Source organism: Schistocerca nitens, chromosome 3 (genome assembly GCF_023898315.1).
Source record: "Schistocerca nitens isolate TAMUIC-IGC-003100 chromosome 3, iqSchNite1.1, whole genome shotgun sequence".
NCBI classification, from domain to species: Eukaryota; Metazoa; Arthropoda; class Insecta; order Orthoptera; family Acrididae; genus Schistocerca; species Schistocerca nitens.
Window position 1 is genome coordinate 808,020,772 of NC_064616.1, and position 21,438 is coordinate 808,042,209.

Sequence of the window (21,438 nt, forward strand, 5' to 3'; positions counted from 1 at the left end):
TGCAGCTGTGCAATTTGCAACCAGGATGACATAAGATTTTATTTCGGATAATGCATATCCTGGCAGTCACAAGACTGCATAGAGAGGGGTGGATACAGTTAAGCATACCAATAAACTTTAATTGGATGAGAGAAGGTGTCAAGCTCAACAGCATCTGGCTTCCACTTCTGAAGAAATGCAAAAGTCTTCCACAATGTGGCTAAAAGCATGGTGACGTAATCAGCCACCAATGGTCAACCATGCCTGCATTTGAGACTCATGTGATGTCATGCCTCTGCACCACAGTACACAACCAGGCAGTTTAACATAAGTCAGTGGTGAGCCACAGTGTGTTCCAGCCCAACAATTCAGCCATGGCCCTCCTGGAAATGTCATCTAGCTTATAAGAACAAAACACCAGTCAGTGGTGAGCTGCTGTGTGTTCCAGAGTGTCACTGAAGCCACAACCTTCCTGAAGATGTCCCCTAGCAGATGAAAACAAAGCAATGAGTTATCTAACAGATTCCAGAAAGCCACAGAATAATATACCAGGGAATTTTAGTAATTTTAACATTTCTGCCATGATAGTTTGCATTTTACAAGTGGCCTTTTTTCCAGATTTCAAGTGACCAATTACGGTGTTAATCTTCCCACACTAATATCTGTGCTTGCTACATGTGTGGAGTATAGGTACACATATAGGGCAATTTATTCTTTAGTGGGGACGTATTTCTGAATGATATGGCTGCCCATTGGTTGATGTTACCTAGCTTGGAATTAGCAACTTACATGCTGCACTATGGTCTATCTGTTGTTCCAGCTGATAGTTAATGACAATCCCCATCATCAACATATTATTGGCTACTGTAGTTTTACTCAAATTGAGGTACTGAGGCACACACTATCTGATCATTATCAAATGTGTGTTTTATCTATTATGCATTCAGTTGTCACATTGACAGCTAAAACAAGGTCAGATGACATCATAGTTATATAATGTTATGACCTATTCCATTTAGAGTGGCAACTGTATCACTCTCTCTTCAGCACAGCAGCTACATCTAATTTAATTGTTCATGAGTGTACAATTCTAAGGTTTTATCTACAATATAACTAACATTTTAATGACAACATTTCTTTGTATTCTTTTCTTGAACAAAATGTTTATTTTCCATTAATTGATGATACAAAAATATGACAGGACAGCCAAAGCTGTGTTTGAGACAGTGACCTACTGTGACTAGTGACAGTTTGCATTAGAGGTAGACTTGTTGTTCTTGTGGTCTTAAGTTCAGAGACTGGTTTGATGCAGCCCTCCATGCTACTCTATCCTGCGCCAGCTTCTTCATATACAAGTAACAACTGCAACCTACATCCTTTTGAGTCTGCTTTGTGTATTCATCTCTTGGTCTCTCTCTATGATTTTTACCCTCTGCGTTGCCCTCCAATACTAAATTAGTGATCAGTTGATGCCTCAGAACATGTCCTACCAACCGATCCCTTCTTCTAGTTAAATTGTGCCACAAATTCCTCTTCTCCCCAATTCTACTCAGTACCTCCTCATTAGTTATGTGATCTACCCATCTGATCTTCAGCATCCTTCTGTAGCACCGAAAGCTTCCATTCTCTTCTTGTCTAAACTAGCTATCGTCCATGTTTCACTTCCATACATGGCTACACTCCATACAAATACTTTCGAAAAGACTATCTGACACTTAAATCGATACTCAATGTTAACAAATTTCTCTTCTTCAGAAATGCTTTTCTTGCCATAGCCAGTCTACATTTTATATCTTCTCTACTTTGACCATCATCAGTTATTTTGCTCCCCAAATAGCAAAAATCATCTACTACTTTAAATGTCTCATTTCCTAATTTAATTCCCTCAGCATCACCTGATTTAATTTGACTACATTCCATTATCCTCATTTTGCTTTTGTTGATATTCATCTTATATCCTCCTTTCAAGACACTGTCCATTCCGTTCAACTGCTCTTCCAGGTCATTTGCTGTCTCTGACAGAATTACAATGTCATCAGCAAACCTCAAAGTTTTTATTTCTTCTCCATGGATTTTAATTCCTAATCCAAATTTTTCTTTTGTTTCCTTTATTGCTTGCTCAATACAGGTAGACTTAGCTTCAAGAAAAGGAAAAGGGAGGGAACAATGGTTTAACTAACAAATACACTCGAGGTAAATATTGCATGTCCTTGCCTTTCAACAATGAACATTTAAATAAGTTTGCATTGACTTCGACAAACAGAGATTGTGGTCATTTTGGGGACACTACAAGAGTCAAGGAAACTCATTTGAGATGCTGGTGTGTTACCTTGTGGCAGATTTCAAGTGTCATATGTAGTAAGTTGGTTATTGATAATAATTTGGTAAGAGGTGGTGAATCTATGTTGCCCTGACATGTTTTCTTAATATCTGACAGTCTCAGCATTTCTACATGCTGCAAATGGATGTGAACAGTGTTTGTCAGCCTAGCACAACTAGCAACATGGCATCCAATGAATACATGCGAGCATGCTTGTGCACAGTATCAAATGTTAAAACTTCCCTGCTCTTTTATATATTTTCTTGCTTTTCAGTATAGTATGGGTAAGAGCTACTGAAATAAGTGCTAATACTTAAAATGGCTTTGCTAAAAATATGTATTTTTTACAATCCAAATATGCCATAAACAGAATAAATGGAGGATAATCATGGTTTTTAGAATGAAGAGCTCTCAAAAAAGTGTCTTTCAATGCAACAAGACCAATTTTATTGTAACCTTTGCCAATAACCTCCCACATGTGCAGTTTACTCTACAGTTTGATATGAACCCCACTGCTTCAAAAGTTTTTTGTATGTCACTAGTAAAATACTGGGTGGAAGGAAGATAAATGATTAGGATTTAATGTCCTGTTGACATTGAGGTCATCAAGGACTTAGCAAGGGACTGCATTATAAAGGGAATTCTGGGGGCAATGTAGCTTAGGGTGTGTACACTTGCACAGAACTTATATTGATAACTAGAGTTAATACCCGCCTATTCACTACTAACAATTTCACTATATAGATTGCTGGAAAAAAATAGTACATCTGGAAAGATGAAATTGAGATCCGATGACAGCATATTCCACCTGGGCGATAGTAGATGTACTGATAATGGTTTCAACATTATCTGCCAACAGATATCATAGTGGCATGTCTACTAGAGTGTCATCTGTGTCTACCCTTTAATATGGAATGCCCAAAGTCAGAAGGCTCATTGTGGTGCAGTTGTGTGAAGCAAGCAAGCAACCGTGCTACTGAGACACACTTGTGATTCCTACAGTCAACTGAGTGAGTCTGAAAGGGGTCAAATTGTGGCCTTACAAGTGGCAGGATGGTCCTATCAGAGAATTGCCACACAAGTTGGATGTGCTGAATCAGTTGTGCTGCATCGGTTGTGATGCTGTTATCAATGGTCACATGAAAATTCTCACACCTGTAGGTGAGGTTCTGGATGCTCATGCAGCACATGTGCCCACCAGGAACGTAGTATTGTAAGAGCAGCAGTGGCTGATCTTACAGCTACAACAGCACAGATAAGAGAACTTACAAGTCCAGACATGTCAACACAAACTGCTGCAAACTGGTTATTAGAAAGGGGGCTACAGGCATGCACACCTCCAACCCATCCTCCACTCTCACCACAGTGTCGACATTCATGGCTTGACTGGTGTCATCAAAAGGTCACTTGGAAGATGGAATGGTGCACCACGGTCTTCAGTGATAAAAGCAGATTATGCCTGCATGCACGTGATGGTGTGACGGTTCTCTTTTTTTATTTCTTTGTTTGTTGTCCTCAGTGTTGAGGTACTGCATTGTGATACTGGCTGAAAAATGGGGTGTGGAAGTACAACACTTACTACTTTAAATAACATAATTGCGTTCCACAGTAATTTAATTTCACTGTTCACAACCCCCCAAATATACACATTTGTATATGGCCAGTGCACTATTGTTTTAACTTTCCCTAAGCTCATTAATAATTTGCAGGCAAACCTCCACATACTGTTACAATAGTTTACCATTGAACATCTACGAGTAGTAAAAACCTAACCACAAAGTTCACAGTTCTTGAAGAATAGAAATGTACCTATGGAACAGACACTGTCATTGTTTTAACACATGGCCTAATTGTGTTACGCTTATTTCTTGGATGCATTGTTGTTGACCTAACCAATACAGGTTCCTTGTCTGAAACTCGGCTGTGGACTGACTGACTCAGCTGAAACTTCACATTGCTCGAAGTTTAATTTACAGAAATTATGATTAAAACCTAATTCATTAGATTAACTGAATATATCAAAAAATTCATTCCTTTTAACAGTTTACTCTAATTTGTTTAAATGATGAAATTAACATATAAAGTTATTCAAACAATACTTTCGAGAAAACTGTTAATTACTTTGGAATTAATTTAGGGCTGGCTTTGCTAACACGTTTTCAAATAGAGCCCAATAGATCCTTTAAGAACACTATCAGTTGCTCCTCCAAATTTTTATAATTATTATAGAATTTATGATTTTTTATAACTCAACAATAGAATTTAAGTTATGAAACACTCACTGCTTTCACCCTACAATGAAAGGTACTAACTAGGAATACTCAAAATAAATTAGAAAACCAATTACATACATAAAACTAAGCACAAAACTAGATCTGGTGTTATATTCTTTAAAACTGAGGGCCAACCTTTCTCTTTTATGAAAATGCAGATTATACTCACGTATGTTAATGGTAATTAATTCAAAAATTGCACATGTGGTGTAGATATGGTGAGCACTGACTCGTAGAATGCATTCTCCCAAGACACACTGGCCCCACCGCAGGCCTTATGGTTTGGGGTGTGATAAGCTACAACTTTCGTTCACCTTTGGTGTGTCTGGAGAGGATGCTAACCAGCACTCAGTATGTGCAAAATGTTGTTAGACCCATTCTTGCAATAGTAGGGTGATGTGTTGTTCCAAGAGGATAATGTTCACCCACACATTGCCTGTGAACTCAATATGCTCTGCAAGATGTACAACAACTTCCCTGTCCAGTACTACCTCTGGATTTGTCTCCAACTAATCATTGTTGGGATATGATGGGACAAGAAGTGACCCGTGCGATTTGTCCATCACCCAACAACTATTACAGAACATCATGAACAGGTCAAGCAGGTGTGGCATAATGTATTCCAGGACACCTGTATTGTCAATTGGATGTCAGAATCAGTGCCTGCATTGTCACCCATGGGACCCACACAATGCACTTTATGGGTGTTTGAGCAAGGGTCAATACCCAATACCGCAGAATCACTTGTGCTATAGATCTGTAAATGTAATCGTTTCATGTGCTCCATATAGACTGTTGCAACAATAAATCTTGAGTGAAATGGAGACTTCTAAAAGGGTGTACTACTTTTTTTTCCAGCAATGTAGTTGTCTTTGTTCATTCCTCAATTTATTTTTTGTGCCTCTGTGCTGATAAATCCTTTCCTTTTGTTAGTGTCTACCAGAGAAAAATAATGTTTTTTTTTTTTATCATTAAGCACCTTTATAGATTCCTTATTGAAATACAGTCTCTCTCTCTCACTCTCACTCTCACTCTCTCTCTCTCTCTCTCTCTCTCTCTCTCTCTCTCTCATTTTTTCCATGAAAGATTTACAGCATCTAAGTTATAAATTTGGAAACAAATGGTTCAAATGGCTCTGAGCACTATGCGACTTAACTTCTGAGGTCATCAGTCGCCTAGAACTTAGAACTACTTAAACCTAACTAACCTAAGGACATCACACACATCCATACCCGAGGCAGGATTCGAACCTGCAACCGTAGCGGTCTCGCGGTTCCAGACTGTAGCGCCTAGAACCGCTCGGCCACTCCGGCCGGCCAAATTTGGAAACAGTTATGAACTTTAAAGGATATATAATTCTGCAATTATTCATTCTATTGTATCCAGTAGTCAATGAAATTTGGATTGCATCTGCTAAATATCACCTTCACCTTAATAGGAGGCCAATCCATATTTTCCAGTTCAGCAAGGGTAGTGGACAGTAGTAATCTGGTGTTTTTGCAGGAAATCTGCTGATGACAGCTGAGACACTTCACTGCTCTTGTGAATCCCACTGTGAATCAATCATTGCATTCCATCATGAGATGATGTGCTTATTTTATGTGGATAAATTAATGGGGGCACTTTTCCTCTGGGCAGTGGCACATATAGTCACTTTTGTAATACATTTGCACTACCAAGATGAGCAACTGGCCAACTTTACAAACATGTGCAGATGATGGCAGCTGCAGGAGACCCAGAAGTATTAGTGTAAGATCTAAAGGAATGCCTCCACATTCAAAAGTATTAAAATGCTAGTAGTTGATTGTCAAAGCATTTGCAACTACAAAGATGGCAAATTATTATGGTAAAGTTGCTTTAAACCCAATTTATTATTTAAAATTAAGGTAAATGCATAACCATATAAGTTTACTATTTTCTTAACACTTCATTTGCATTCCTTTAGCTTTTATTGACATTTCTGCTCTTTTGTGCATACTTTCTACTAGTTTTTTACAACTGTTAATATCTGGGTCATGTAACCACATTTGGGTCTGAAATTCAGTCAGATCGTCCTCTGTTGTGACCTTCTGATTCTTAGTTTCTTCTGCTGTTCCCAGGCCACAGTAGCACAGTACCTCCATTTTCATCCAAAACCTTTCCCACACTCTTTACCTTATGGTATGGTGCTCCATCATGCAGAGAAACAGAATCTTCACCATTAAACCATTCCTAGTCTGGGGCAGAAGTCTCTCTTTTAACACTTTGAAATATCGTCCTTAATTCCTATCACATCCACACTTGTTATCAAAAGTAAAATCATATGGTGTACCAAGTGAAGTTTGTGACTGTATTGTGGATTTTTTGGTAGGGAGGACACAGCATGTTATTTTGGATGGAGAGTCATCAACAGATGTAGGAGTAATTTTGTGTGTGCCCCAAGGAAGTGTGTTGGGGCTCTTGCTGTTCAAGTTGTATATTACTGACCTTGCGGACAATATTAATACACTACTGGCCATTAAAATTTGCTACACTATGAAGATGACGTGCTACAGACGTGAAATTTAACCAACAGGAAGAAGATGCTGTGATATGCAAATGATTAGCTTTTCACAGCATTCACACAAGGGTGGCATCGGTGGTGATACATACAACGTGCTGACATGAGGAAAGTTTCCAACCGATTTCTCATACACAAACAGCAATTGACCGGCGTTTCCTGGTCAAACGTTGTGATGCCTCATGTAAGGAGGAGAAATGCATACCATCACGTTTCCGACTTTGATAAAGGTCAGATTGTAGCCTATCACGATTGCGGTTTATCGTATCATGACATTGCTGCTCGCGTTGGTCGAGATCCAATGACTGATAGCAGAATATGGAGTCGATGGGTTCAGGAGGGTAATACAGAACGTAGTGCTGGATCCCAATGGCCTCGTATCACTAGCAGTCAACAGATGGGGACGTTTGCAAGACAACAACCATCTGCACGAACAGTTCGATGATGTTTGCAGCAGCATGGACTATCAGCTCTGAGACCATGGCTGTGGTTACCCTTGAAGCTGCATCACAGACAGGAGTGCCTGCGGTGGTGTACTCAATGACAAACCTGGGTGCACGAATGGCAAAACATCATTTTTTCGGATGAATCCAGGTTCTGTTTACAGCACCATGATGGTCGCATCCATGTTTGGCGACATCGCAGTGAATGCGCATTGGAAGCATGTATTCGTCATTGCCATACTGGCGTATCACCCGGCGTGATGGTATGGGGTGCCATTGGTTACACATCTCTGTCGCCTCTTGTTCGCATTGACGGCACTTTGAATGGTGGACGTTACATTTCAGATGTGTTATGACCTGTGGCTCTACCCTTAATTAGATCTCTGCGAAACCCTACATTTCATCAGGATAATGCACAACCGCATGTTGCTGGTCCTGTACGGGCCTTTCTTGATACAGAAAATGTTCAACTGCTGTCCTGGCCAGCGCATTCTCCAAATGTCTCACCAATTGAAAACGTCTGGTCAATGGTGGCCGAGCAACTGGCTCATTACAATACGCCAGTCACTACTCTTGATGAACTGTGGTATCGTGTTGAAGCTGCATGGGCAGCTGTACCTGTACACGCCATCCAAGCTCTGTTTGACTCAATGCCCAGGCGTATCAAGGCAGTGATTACGGCCAGAGGTGGTTGTTGTGGGCACTGATTTCTCAGGATCTATGCACCCAAATTGTGTGAAAATGTAATCACATGTCAGTTCTAGTATAATATATTTGTCCAATGAATACCCGTTTATCATCTGCATTTCTTCTTGGTGTAGCAATTTTAATGGCCAGTAGGGTGGTAACATCAGAATTTTTTCAGATGATGCAGTTATCTACAAGGAAGTATTTTTCTAAAAGAAGCTGCATAAATGTTCGATCAGGTCTTGATAAGATTTCAAAGTGGTGCAAAGATTGACAACTAGTTTTGAATGTTCAGAAATGTGAAATTCTACACTTGACAAAATAAAAAAAAGCAACATAGTATTCTATGACCGTAATATCAATGAGTAACTGTTGGAATCACCCAATGCATACAAATACCTGGATGTAACACTTTGTGGGGATATGAAACGGAATGATCATATAGGCTTTGTTGTGGGTAAGGCAGGTGATAGACATTGGTTTCCTGGTAGAATACTGGAGAAGTGCAATCGTCTACAAAGGAGATTGCTTACAAAACACTCACGTGACCCATTCTAGAATATTGCTCAGGTGTGTGTGGCCTTTACCAAATAGGAATAACAGGGGATATTGAATGTATACAGTGAAGGGCAACACAAATGGTCACACGTTTGTGTGATCTGTGGGAGTATGTCGCAGAGTTGCTGAAGAAACTGAGCTTACAGACTCTTGAAGATAGACACTGAACTGACATTGGTTATTTCCACTAAGATGTACATAGAGTGATTAAGGGCAAAGTTTAAGCAGATCGTGAATCATGGTCTGGAGAATTATGTGCCTAGTAAGTGGATTAGGCATGGAAAAGACCCACCATGATGTAATAATGAGATTTTGAAAATGCTGAGGAAGCAGAGGCTGTTGCACTCTTGGTTCAAAAGAGAACATGAAAATGATGACAAGCAAAAGTTAGTAGAGATTTGTGTGTCTGTGAAAAGATCTATGCACAAAGCATGCAACTACTACTAGTGTCATATTTAGCAAAAGATCTGGCATAGAACCTGAGAAAATTTTGGTCCTATGTAAAATCACTGAGTGGGTCTATGACTTCCATCCAGTCACTTGTTGACCAATCTAGTGTGGCAGTTGATGATAGCAAAACAAAAGCAGAAGTTTTAAATTTCATGTTCAAGAAATAGTTCACACAGGAGAATTGTACAAACATACCATCATTTGACCATCCGGCAGACTCCCGTATGGACGACATAGTAATAAGCATCCCTGGTGTGGAGAAATAGCTGAAAACAAATAAGTCACCTTGTATGGATGCAATTCCAATGTGGTTTTGCAAACAGTACCCTACAGCACTGACCCCATACTTAGCCTGCATTTATCATGAATCTCTAGCCCAGCACAAAGTCCCAACTGACTGAAAAAAAAGTGCAGGGGACTCCTGTGTATAAGAAGTGCAAAGGAATGGACCTGCAAAGCTACAGACCAATATCCCTAATATCAGTTTGCTATAGAATCCTTGAACATATTCTCCGTTTGAATATAATAAATTTTCTTGATACCGAGGAGCTTATGTCCATGAATCAGCACAGTTTTACAAAGAATCACTCATGGCAAAACTCAGCTTGCCCTTATCTTACATGGTATACTGTGAATTATGGATGAAGGGCAACAGGCAGATTCCATATTTCTCAGGAAGCATTTGACACGGTATCCCACTGCAAGCTGTTACCGAAGGTACAAGCTTATGGGAACTGATTTGGTGGACTGGGTGGGGGGGGAAGAGAAGAAGAAGAAGAGATAAAACACACACACACACACACACACACACACACACACACACACACACACACACACAAAGGCATGTGGGTCATATTGGTACAAAACTCTACAACAGACTGCCAGCCAACATCAGAAAGTTAGAAAATGAAAACAGAATTTCTACTTGAGCAATGTTTTTACTCAGTAAATGACTATTTAAAAATAAATAATTCTGATAATGTTTATATTAAGGCAAAACTGAAAACTCTGTCTTTCATCCCCTAAAGTTACTGTTAATTTTTTATATCTGATGGACAGCTGTTTTGTGTGGTAAAATCTTTACTGAATTATTGTAGTGAATATAAAGGCTTCCTGTTCAGGGAAGACAAAAGTAAAGCCTTAGGACAAACAGACTATGCAGTTACAATACTGTTAGTATACATGTATAAAAAGTTGTATTACTGGGTCTTGTACGACCAAGTATTATTCATTGTACAATTTTGTATGATTATTCTTTGTACCATTTAATATAAAATTTTGTATGTTCCTTTTCCTTAAAGGGTTTCCTATAAATTTATATGTATTTTTGGACAACATCCATACAATATTTATCGTCTACGGATGGATAAATAAATAAATGAACTATTAACTTGACAGCTTCTTACATACATTTTATATCACGACAGGAATTTACAATATTTCGTTTTCTGTGTGGAGCTGTGTATTTCATGGCAGAGAGAGAGAGAGAGAGAGAGAGAGAGAGAGAGAGAGAGAGAGAGAGAGAGAGAGAGAGAGAGAGAGAGGGAGAGAGGGAGGGAGAGGGAGATGGAGAGGGAGAGGAAGGGAGAGGGAGAGATATCAATAATTACTGCAATCATATTGTCCAGTCTTTTGTTCTGCATTCTGCAGTTATCTTTTGGCTCAGAGTAACTTTTGTATAATCAAGCAATATCTCTTCAAGTACAGGGTTTCACTAAAGAAAATTTCAAAACTGACCTTCCAGTGAATATAGTTTCACAAATTATAGCTGTGAAGTTTTCTGGGCTCCATTCAACAATGCTAAAACAGCTCATTTTCCATCACAATAATTATATATAGTTCTACAACAGGCAAATACACTCCTGGAAATGGAAAAAAGAACACATTGACACCGGTGTGTCAGACCCACCATACTTGCTCCGGACACTGCGAGAGGGCTGTACAAGCAATGACCACACGCACGGCACAGCGGACACACCAGGAACCGCGGTGTTGGCCGTCGAATGGCGCTAGCTGCGCAGCATTTGTGCACCGCCGCTGTCAGTGTCAGCCAGTTTGCCGTGGCATACGGAGCTCCATCGCAGTCTTTAACACTGGTAGCATGCCGCGACAGCGTGGACGTGAACCGTATGTGCAGTTGACGGACTTTGAGCGAGGGCGTATAGTGGGCATGCGGGAGGCCGGGTGGACGTACCGCCGAATTGCTCAACACGTGGGGCGTGAGGTCTCCACAGTACATCGATGTTGTCGCCAGTGGTCGGCGGAAGTTGCACGTGCCCGTCGACCTGGGACCGGACCGCAGCGACGCACGGATGCACGCCAAGACCGTAGGATCCTACGCAGTGCCGTAGGGGACCGCACCGCCACTTCCCAGCAAATTAGGGACACTGTTGCTCCTGGGGTATCGGCGAGGACCATTCGCAACCGTCTCCATGAAGCTGGGCTACGGTCCCGCACACCGTTAGGCCGTCTTCCGCTCACGCCCCAACATCGTGCAGCCCGCCTCCAGTGGTGTCGCGACAGGCGTGAATGGAGGGACGAATGGAGACGTGTCGTCTTCAGCGATGAGAGTCACTTCTGCCTTGGTGCCAATGATGGTCGTATGCGTGTTTGGCGCCGTGCAGGTGAGCACCACAATCAGGACTGCATACGACCGAGGCACACAGGGCCAACACCCGGCATCATGGTGTGGGGAGCGATCTCCTACACTGGCCGTACACCACTGGTGATTGTCGAGGGGACACTGAATAGTGCACGGTACATCCAAACTGTCATCGAACCCATCGTTGTACCATTCCTAGACCGGCAAGGGAACTTGCTGTTCCAACAGGACAATGCACGTCCGCATGTATCCCGTGCCACCCAACGTGCTCTAGAAGGTGTAAGTCAACTACCCTGGCCAGCAAGATCTCCGGATCTGTCCCCCATTGAGCATGTTTGGGACTGGATGAAGCGTCATCTCACGCGGTCTGCACGTCCAGCACGAACGCTGGTCCAACTGAGGCGCCAGGTGGAAATGGCATGGCAAGCCGTTCCACAGGACTACATCCAGCATCTCTACGATCGTCTCCATGGGAGAATAGCAGCCTGCATTGCTGCGAAAGGTGGATATACACTGTACTAGTGCCGACATTGTGCATGCTCTGTTGCCTGTGTCTATGTGCCTGTGGTTCTGTCAGTGTGATCATGTGATGTATCTGACCCCAGGAATGTGTCAATAAAGTTTCCCCTTCCTGGGACAATGAATTCACGGTGTTCTTATTTCAATTTCCAGGAGTGTAGATCTTTCAAACAACATTTAAAAACTTTGTAATGTAGCTGGCCTTCAAGGTAATTAGCTTTTGAAATATTATCAATTTTTTCTTTAGGCTGTGAGGTAAATAACTGCGCAAAGTTTTTGTAAATAATAATGTATTTAATTTTTCACATTTATAAAATATTTTCTCACTACATGAAACATGTTCTCAAGGTACATATACTTGGAAACAAAAACTGCAGTATGGATTTTGAAACTGGTTTTCATTTAACTTGTTGAATGAATGTAGACAGAGACATATTCTTTTGATAACAACTATATTCGACAAATAAAGCTTTTATTACAACACAGAAACATTCAGTTCATTTTTATGTAGTTTTTTGTCATGTTTTTGTCATGCGCACAGTAACAGGACCTGTTTATTGGATGAACTACATAATGTAATACTAGGAACAGTAAAGGAAGGGTACGGTATCAACAATAATGTGTGGTACATGTTTCTCATGGAACAATCATAAAAAGCTATAATATATACAGTATAAAACACTTAAAACTAATGTCTCAAAAATTATTTAAAAATGAAATTTCTGCTGGACTTGACTTTTCACGTGATAAACATCATTTTGAAAGCTTGATGACATTTGACTGATCATGAAGCTAATTATGAAGTCTATCATGAACAAAGTTTCATTTTTTAGCTGCTTAAAAAGTAGAGCAATAAAATAGGCAGGATTGATTTTTTTTCTTTCACAGTATAGTACCAAGTTTTGACAAAACATTAATTTAATCTTCATTTGTAACAGTCTAACATAAATATCACTTTATTTCATTCAAACATTTTCAGTTCAGAGATAAAATTGCATCTTGTCTTACATATTTCATAGTTATTGAACATCACAGAGAAAGAAACACACAATTCTGAGTTTATAATGTGAAACATAGTTAACACATATCACACATATTCTTTTATGTTCAACAGCTACATACAACATTCATTTTAATACTAAAATAATACATATAACATCATCTGCTGTTAATTTATAAGACAGGTGAGATCATTCTTCACATAAGCTTGCAGCCTCACATCTACCACCAATCCATGGTAGCTTTGAAGCTTACAGCCAACACACAATGATATATATGCCAATTTGCCTGCACCCTCCGTGAATCAGTGTCACACCAAATATCTGGGACTAGAACTACTGCATTTGACTTTAACTGCAGCAAATGACTAATAAAATTCAGATTGACACACAGCTAAGTTTCACATTTTGTAACACTTATTTTCGATAACACAAATATGGACTAATGGGACAAATGACTACTACACACATTTCTTTTCATGTTTTGTCATGCTATTACATCTTGGAAACTAACAACAGCCTTCTGCTTAAAGGTACATGAAACATCAACAACATGTTGAAACAAAAGAAGGGATACACAAATACATTTATTGACAAATATAACACTAATTTTAGATACAGAGACAGACAACTAGTAATATACCATCATCATTTTCATAAACATACAAGCAATTATGTCTAAATTTCTTGACTTTGGACTGCAACAGTGTTATGTGTCAAGACACAAAGGAATTGGAGACATCAGCTGCCAGTGGGCACTGATTTATTTCAATGGGGACAAGATGGAAATTTGTGCTGGACGAGGATTCAAACCTGGGTCTCCTGCTTACTAGGTAGATGTGCTGACCACTATGCTATCGCAATGCAGTGGTCACCACAATCACATGGACTACTCTAGTACTCCAGCCCCAAATTCTCAACTCATACCGCGCATGACTGATGTAGTGCCCCGGGTCATTAGTCTCATTACCTGCAGCCTCATGCCATTTCTCCTAAGTGTTTGAGCTTCATGTGGATCTGCACTGAAGGCATCTTTGGCCATCATCACCGTAATTATACAGTATCAACATGATGCCTTTTCTTTCAGATATGTAACTATGGCAATGTTCCCTTCAGTGCAGATGCACCATGCTTGAACTCTTATGGAAATTGGCGAGATGCCACAAGTAATGAGGATAATGAGCAGAGGTATTACATTAGTAGTGTGTGGTTTAAGTTGAGAATTTGGGTCTGGTGGGAGGCATTCTATGGTACTCCATGCCATCCAGACACAGAGGTCACCAAATCTTGTGTAGTACACAATAGATCTGAGAGTGAAAAAATTTTCAACTTGCCCTATTGATATAAATCAATGCCCACTGGCAGTTATTGCCTTTAATTCCTTTGTGTCTTGATTCATAGTGGCTGCAGAGTCAAAATGGTGTCTGTTCTTCCGGACATGTCCAAAAGAACAGACACCACATACATAGTGTTATGTATTCTGTAACATCTTTGGTGGTTTACTGCTGATCTTTCTTCAGAAAAGAGTATGTACATATACTTCACAGAAACAGAATTCTATAAAACAGAGCTTGCCTTATACCTCCAGTCTACACAGGTTGTTCTTCACCATCCCCAGTTCCTCGTGAAGGAGCTTGTGAACATCCATTAGTAGTTGCAGCAAAACCATTCACATGGCCATTTGCAGTAAGATACAAGTCAGGAGGTGCAGAAGCAGACATAGGTACTGGATGATGGACAGCATTGCTCACTAGACAAGCTAATGCCTTGTACATCATGAAGTAATCGTCCTGTAAAAGAAAGAAAGAACACTTAAAATCATTTTCTAGACATAAGGTTTAGGTCCACAAAATATCATATCTGTGATATTGTGAAAAGACAGTCCCCTCAGCATAAAGTAATATCTGTATGATAGTAATTTGCAGAATAAAGCCTTCTAATCAGAACTCATACTCAGTTTCCCCCTTACATTGTTTGGAGCCATGCATAATGAAAAACACAACTTTGTATTTTGTAGAGGGCAATGCTTGCTTTACAAATATAAGGACCACCACATCAATAACACTGACAAAGAATTACTCCATTTGGTCATTAGCTCTCCACCTTATGAGAGGTTTGAGCATTTTCTATACCATAAAGGGGATTGTATAGTTTGTAATTCTTCTCTCTGTCTGTTTCAAATTTCTCAGGCACCAATAAAGGAAATGATTTTATTTGACTAGTTGAATACTTAACTTGGATTGACAACATTTTTTACCTCTTGTAGAATGTGCTCTGATTATTGTGCCCACTGTGGCCAGAGGTCATAGCAGTGTCAATGATGATACGTCACCTGTAGTGTGATTTTACAGTATGGTGCATACTGGTCTGAAGTTTCAAGTGCTTATTTCCATGTATTGCTGAATGCATAGCTCATAACTCTTTTAAAGTTGTTAATGCAGTTTTCACTTTACACAGCCTCCTTGATGACTGAGTCCAAGTAATGTGAATCACGGACTAGAATAAGTGTGTCGTCAAACAAGATATAATGGTTATACATAAGGCTGTGTCTGGCCACCACTGATTTTTCTAGATTCCTGTACTTAAACAGCCACACAAATTGTTTATGATGGCACTGTGTAATACTTTTAGTGTTCCCACTAGGGCAATGAATGTTTAAGGATACTCACATTTGATAAGCTAAACCTGTCAAAATAAATCAAATTATACATGACCTGTGGTTGTGCACTGTATGTTAAAGTTGTAATCTGTCGATGTAAACAAAGGAAGTAAGTAAGCAGAATATGAAAGATGACAAAAATTGGGCTACTGAAATGTTCAGTTGAGCACACAGCAAGTAGTGTCACTGAGTTGGAAGACATTATTTATGGATAACCTCACCACTAGAGAGCACTGTTGCTGCAGTTGGAATTGATTGTACCCATAAGTTGACACTACCAATGAAGCCATACTGGAACATACACATAATCAGTAAAATAAGTATGTCAAAAAAGAACACATAATCAGTAAAATAAGTATGTCAAAAAAGAACACATAATCAGTAAAATAAGTGTGTAATGTCAAAAAAGAGAAAACACAATTTGTTTGCTACCTTTGAAGAGACAAGGTATGAAAATCACTACAATAATGTTATACAATGCGAGGCACGTGGTAAACTATGAGCTGGCATGAAAGATCATGTGTGAAAGATAATGTAACAGACATTTAATCCATGGAAACTGATAATTAAGTGTGAATGAATGTCAAGAACTGGTGTGTGGTGGATAATGAGATTTTGACAAAACTTAGAGAGCGGGTGCGGTAACTACATTTGGGAAGACCTGCAGACACATAGGCAAGGTTTCAGAGGCACAAAATAATGAAACACACATGGGAAGATTGGTAGCACACACCAAAGTCTCAAAAAAACCTTGATGAAGCAGAAGAAATATTTGAACGAAGTGCACAACATGTCAAAGTTGTAACAAATGAAATTTATGAGAAATGAAAGTTTTCAAAGGTATTATTCATCTGCATCCTGTTAATGTAAGTGTGAGATTCATGCATGTCACACTGATTACAAATGCAATATGCAATAGTTTGTAGGTTACTACTGTGGGACACACACACACACACACACACACACACACACACACACAAATAGTTTGAGAAGGACTCATTGAATACTAAGGAATGTTGAAGGTAACAGAATAATATACAAAATGTAACACACTAGATGACAATACAATACCGCCATTCATTTGAGGTACGATGCAAATCAGGAATGTGTTTGTTGGTATTAGAGATTGTATGCTCCATGTCATGGTACCATTTCCATTAGCCATGGGAGAACAAAAAATATATTTTTATCTCAACTGATTCTGCAGAATACCAGCTGGTACATGTCACCAATAATGGAACCATTAGACATGGAAAAAGTGTTAGAGAAAACTAGCAATAAGTTTTAAAAACCTTAATTACCTTGTGGGAGAGAGGTGGTTATGACTATCAGTAATAGCATAATTTATTGAGATCTTGCATCTTAAGTTAGTAAATTAGGTAACACAAATCAGTGCTGTTAATTTTGTTCACACCACATCATCCATTCATGACAAAATTTTAAAATTACATTTAAAAGTGAAAACAAAATTATTTTTCAGTTACAATTATTAGACCCTCATTGAGGTACACTGGTGCATGTTCACTAGTGTCAAAAGTTAAGCATAACTGACAAAAACAGGAAAATCTAAAGAATAATTGTGAGAAATCACTATATATGTTTAGAATGTAATCTCAAAGAGATGCTATTTGAAACCTGTTTTTCAGGGAAGATTCCTCAGACACCTTGAAGCAGGTCAGTCACAAAGCATAGTCTGCAGAATGCCATTCAAATCAGTTAGTGATGCTTCAAGATGCACAGGAAATATTCCCACAGATTTTGTCATCATGATTGATGGTGTGGTGCCATGTGCATTGCCAATTTATCATTTCCATTTTATGCTCAATATTTTGACAATTGACCAAGCTGTGTTTGGGTATATATCACAACCCATGAGAATGTGGCATGTCTTATGTGGGGCAGACTATCAGAAAAGTTGAAGAGAGATGCAATAAACATCAGTGACACACCCCACTATAACAACCAAGCAAATCAGCTGTCACTGAGCACTGCCTCATATATAATCATGAAATGAAATATGATGAGACCGGTCTTGTAGTGCAAAGGCAAAGTTCCTGGGACAGCATAATTAAGGAATCTCACAAAATAAACTGTCACAAATCTCAATAAACAGGGATGTAAATTTCTATTTAAACAAGGTTTGGAATCTTGCCAGCCATCACATCAAACAGAGCTGGAGAAGTCAGAGGGAATTTATGTTGCACGGATATCAGCGCGGGCTCTGAGAATGAGCACCAAGGGGCATAGTGGGTGTCAGGAATTGAATCCAGCTGTAAACAGCAGTATAGATTAGATTAGATTAGATTTACTTTCATTCCAATTGATCCGTAGTGAGGAGGTCCTCCAGGATGTGGAACATGTCAGAAAAACAACAATACATGACAAATATTTACAATTAAAACAAATAAGCTAATGTACCATTCCACAGGTCCCAAGTGGAATGATCGTCATTTTTTAATGAACACTAAGAGTAATTTTACAAATACTAATGCACTGAATTTAAAATAAAAAAGTTTTTTATTTATTTATAAGGTAATACAACTACTGTAATACTTATTTACAATGAACACATTACTGCACTGAAATGGTGCAGAAGTTAGATTATACTAACACACACACACACACACACACACACACACACACACACACACACAAATTTTCAATGAACACATTACTGCACTGAAATTGTGCAGAAGTTATGTTGTACTTATATACAAATCAGTTGGTTTTACTAAGAGATTCATCAATGGAGTAGAAGGAGTTGGCCACCAATAAATCCTTTAGGCTTCTCTTAAACTGAATTTCATTGGTTGTTAAGATTTTTATGGCTGCTGGCAAGTTATTGAAAATGTGTGTTCCTGAATAATGCACACCTTTTTGTACAAGACTAAGTGACTTTAAATCCTTGTGAAGATTATTCTTATTTCTAGTATTGATTCCATGAATTGAGCTGTTGGTTTGAAAAAGTGATATATTTTTAATGACAAATTTCATTAAGGAATAAATATATTGGGAAGCAGTAGTTAGTATCCCTAGTTCCCTAAACAGGCTTCTGCAGGATGTTCTTGAGTTCACACCACATATAACTCTCACTGCACGTTTTTGTGCCCGGAAAACTTTAGCTTGGCTTGATGAATTACCCCAAAAAATAAACCCATATGACATTATGGAATGAAAGTAAGCATAGTATGCCAGCTTTTTCATTTTTATATCCCCTATGTCTGACAAAATTCGCATTGCAAACAGAGATTTGTTAAGACGCTTCAGCAGTTCTGTGGTGTGCTCCTCCCAGTTGAATTTATTATCAAGCTGTAATCCCAAGAATTTAACACTGTCCACTTCTTCTATCTTCTTGTCATCGTATGTTAGACATATACTCTTGGGACACCCCTTACAAGTTCTGAACTGCATGTAGTGTGTTTTTTCAAAGTTTAGTGACAAAGAATTGGCTAGGAACCAGTGATTAATGTCCACAAATATTTTATTGGCTGATCTTTCTAAGACTACATTTGACTTGCTATTTATTGCAATGTTTGTGTCATCGGCAAACAAAACAAACTTGGCATCTGGTAATGTTACTGATGAAAGGTCATTGATATACACAAGAAAAAGTAAGGGCCCCAAAATGGAACCTTGTGGGACCCCACATGTAATTAGTTCCCAGTTGGATGAGGCCTGATAGCTTGATACATGTCTCTTTCCTAATAACACCCTTTGTTTCCTGCCAGAGATATAAGATTTGAACCATTTTGCAGCATTTCCTGTTATACTATAATATTCTAGTTTACTTAAAAGGATATTGTGATTTACACAGTCAAATGCCTTTGACAGATCACAAAATATACCAGTTGCCTGCAATTTTTTGTCTAATGAATTAAGCACATTTTCACTGTAAGTGTAGATAGCCTTCTCAATATCAGAACCTTTTAGAAATCCAAACTGTGACTTTGACAGTATGTTATTTGAGATAAGATGGTTATAAAGACGACTGTACATTACTTTTTCGAAAATTTTTGAGAATGCTGGCAACAGTGAAATTGGACGGAAATTTGATGCTATTTCTTTATCTCCCTTCTTAAACAGTGGCTTAACTTCAGCATATTTCAGCCATTCAGGAAATATTCCACTAATAAACGACTGGTTACACAGATAGCTTAATATGTTACTTAGCTCAGAATCACATTCTTTAATTAACTTTGTTGATATTTCATCATACCCACTAGATGTTTTTGATTTTAAAGATTTTATGATGGACATTATTTCTGTTGGGGTAGTGAGGGTCAAATTCATATTAAGGAAGTTACTTGAAATGTCTGGTCTAAGGTAATCCATAGCAGCATCTACCGAACCTGACAACCCCATCTTGTCAGTAACAGTTATAAAATGTTTGTTAAAAAGTTCTGCAACACTATACACATCTGTCACCAATGTATCATTTACTCTTAATGCTATTTGTTCCTCTTCATGCCTGGTTCTACCGGTCTCCTCCTTCACTATATCCCATATTGTCTTTATTTTGTTATCTGATATGACTATCTTTTCCTTGTAATATATTTGCTTCGACATCCGTATTACAGTCTTTAATATTTTGCAGTATTTCTTATAATGTGCTATAGCATCAACATTGGAAATGTTTCGGAGTGACAGATACAGTTTTCTTTTTGTTTTTGTATGAGACCAACATTACTTCACGATGTGGTTGGAGTCCAGGCAGTGAGTCTATAGAACAGAAAAACTCACAGCGCCTGAGGAAAATGGCACTGAAATACTGTGCAGTACACCTGCAAGCAAATCCTCCATGAAATGTTCATAGTACATCAGAACAAAGTTTATCAGGACCTATGTCCAGTTTAATTGCATAATGATGTTTGATGATGTCTGTATAATTTACAGCTGCTTCAGGAGTCTTGGTTTTCCAACAAGCTGTGTAGCCATGGATTGGAGCTAATAGTCTGTAAGCTAGATGTGTGTGTGTGTGTGTGTCACCCTTCTTTATACACACAGATCATTGGCAAATTGTTAAAAACCTTTAATACAATTCTCTGTTTGCTGTATGCACAAAGGCTAGGAACTCATGATGCATGGCATCTTGTCAATCAAAGAACATGTTCATCAGCACTTAGATGATGGATCTATACATGCATACTTTCTTTTGGCAGCAGACCCTTTCCCAATCACGATAGTGACTGCATCTTTGTTTACATGTTGTAGCCACAGACACAAGTCATTCCCCATCACACATTTTTCAAGGGAGTTTTTTTCATCATTTTGATTTTCTGTAATCTCTTGACAATTAGTGATTCACTTTTTCACAGCAACTTTTAACTGACAATTTCCAAGAAACAGACAATTGCCACAAGATAATCACCAGCTGATGGAGAAGCTCATCTAATTGACTGGTCTTCCTCCAT

General features: G+C 38.9%; 1 protein-coding gene across 3 annotated transcripts in view; it reads right to left on the bottom strand.

Annotated features, from left to right (window-relative positions):
* Positions 1 to 12,679: 12,679 nt before the first annotated feature.
* LOC126248838 (tyrosine-protein phosphatase 99A-like) overlaps positions 12,680 to 21,438 on the bottom strand; it is a 482,348-nt gene continuing 473,589 nt past the window's right edge. For all 3 annotated transcript variants that reach the window (XM_049950255.1, XM_049950254.1, XM_049950256.1), the window contains one exon: positions 12,680 to 15,158. In XM_049950255.1, coding sequence (XP_049806212.1) covers positions 14,958 to 15,158 — 201 coding nt within the window. In that variant the 3' untranslated portion in view covers positions 12,680 to 14,957. The remainder of the gene's footprint in view (positions 15,159 to 21,438) is intronic.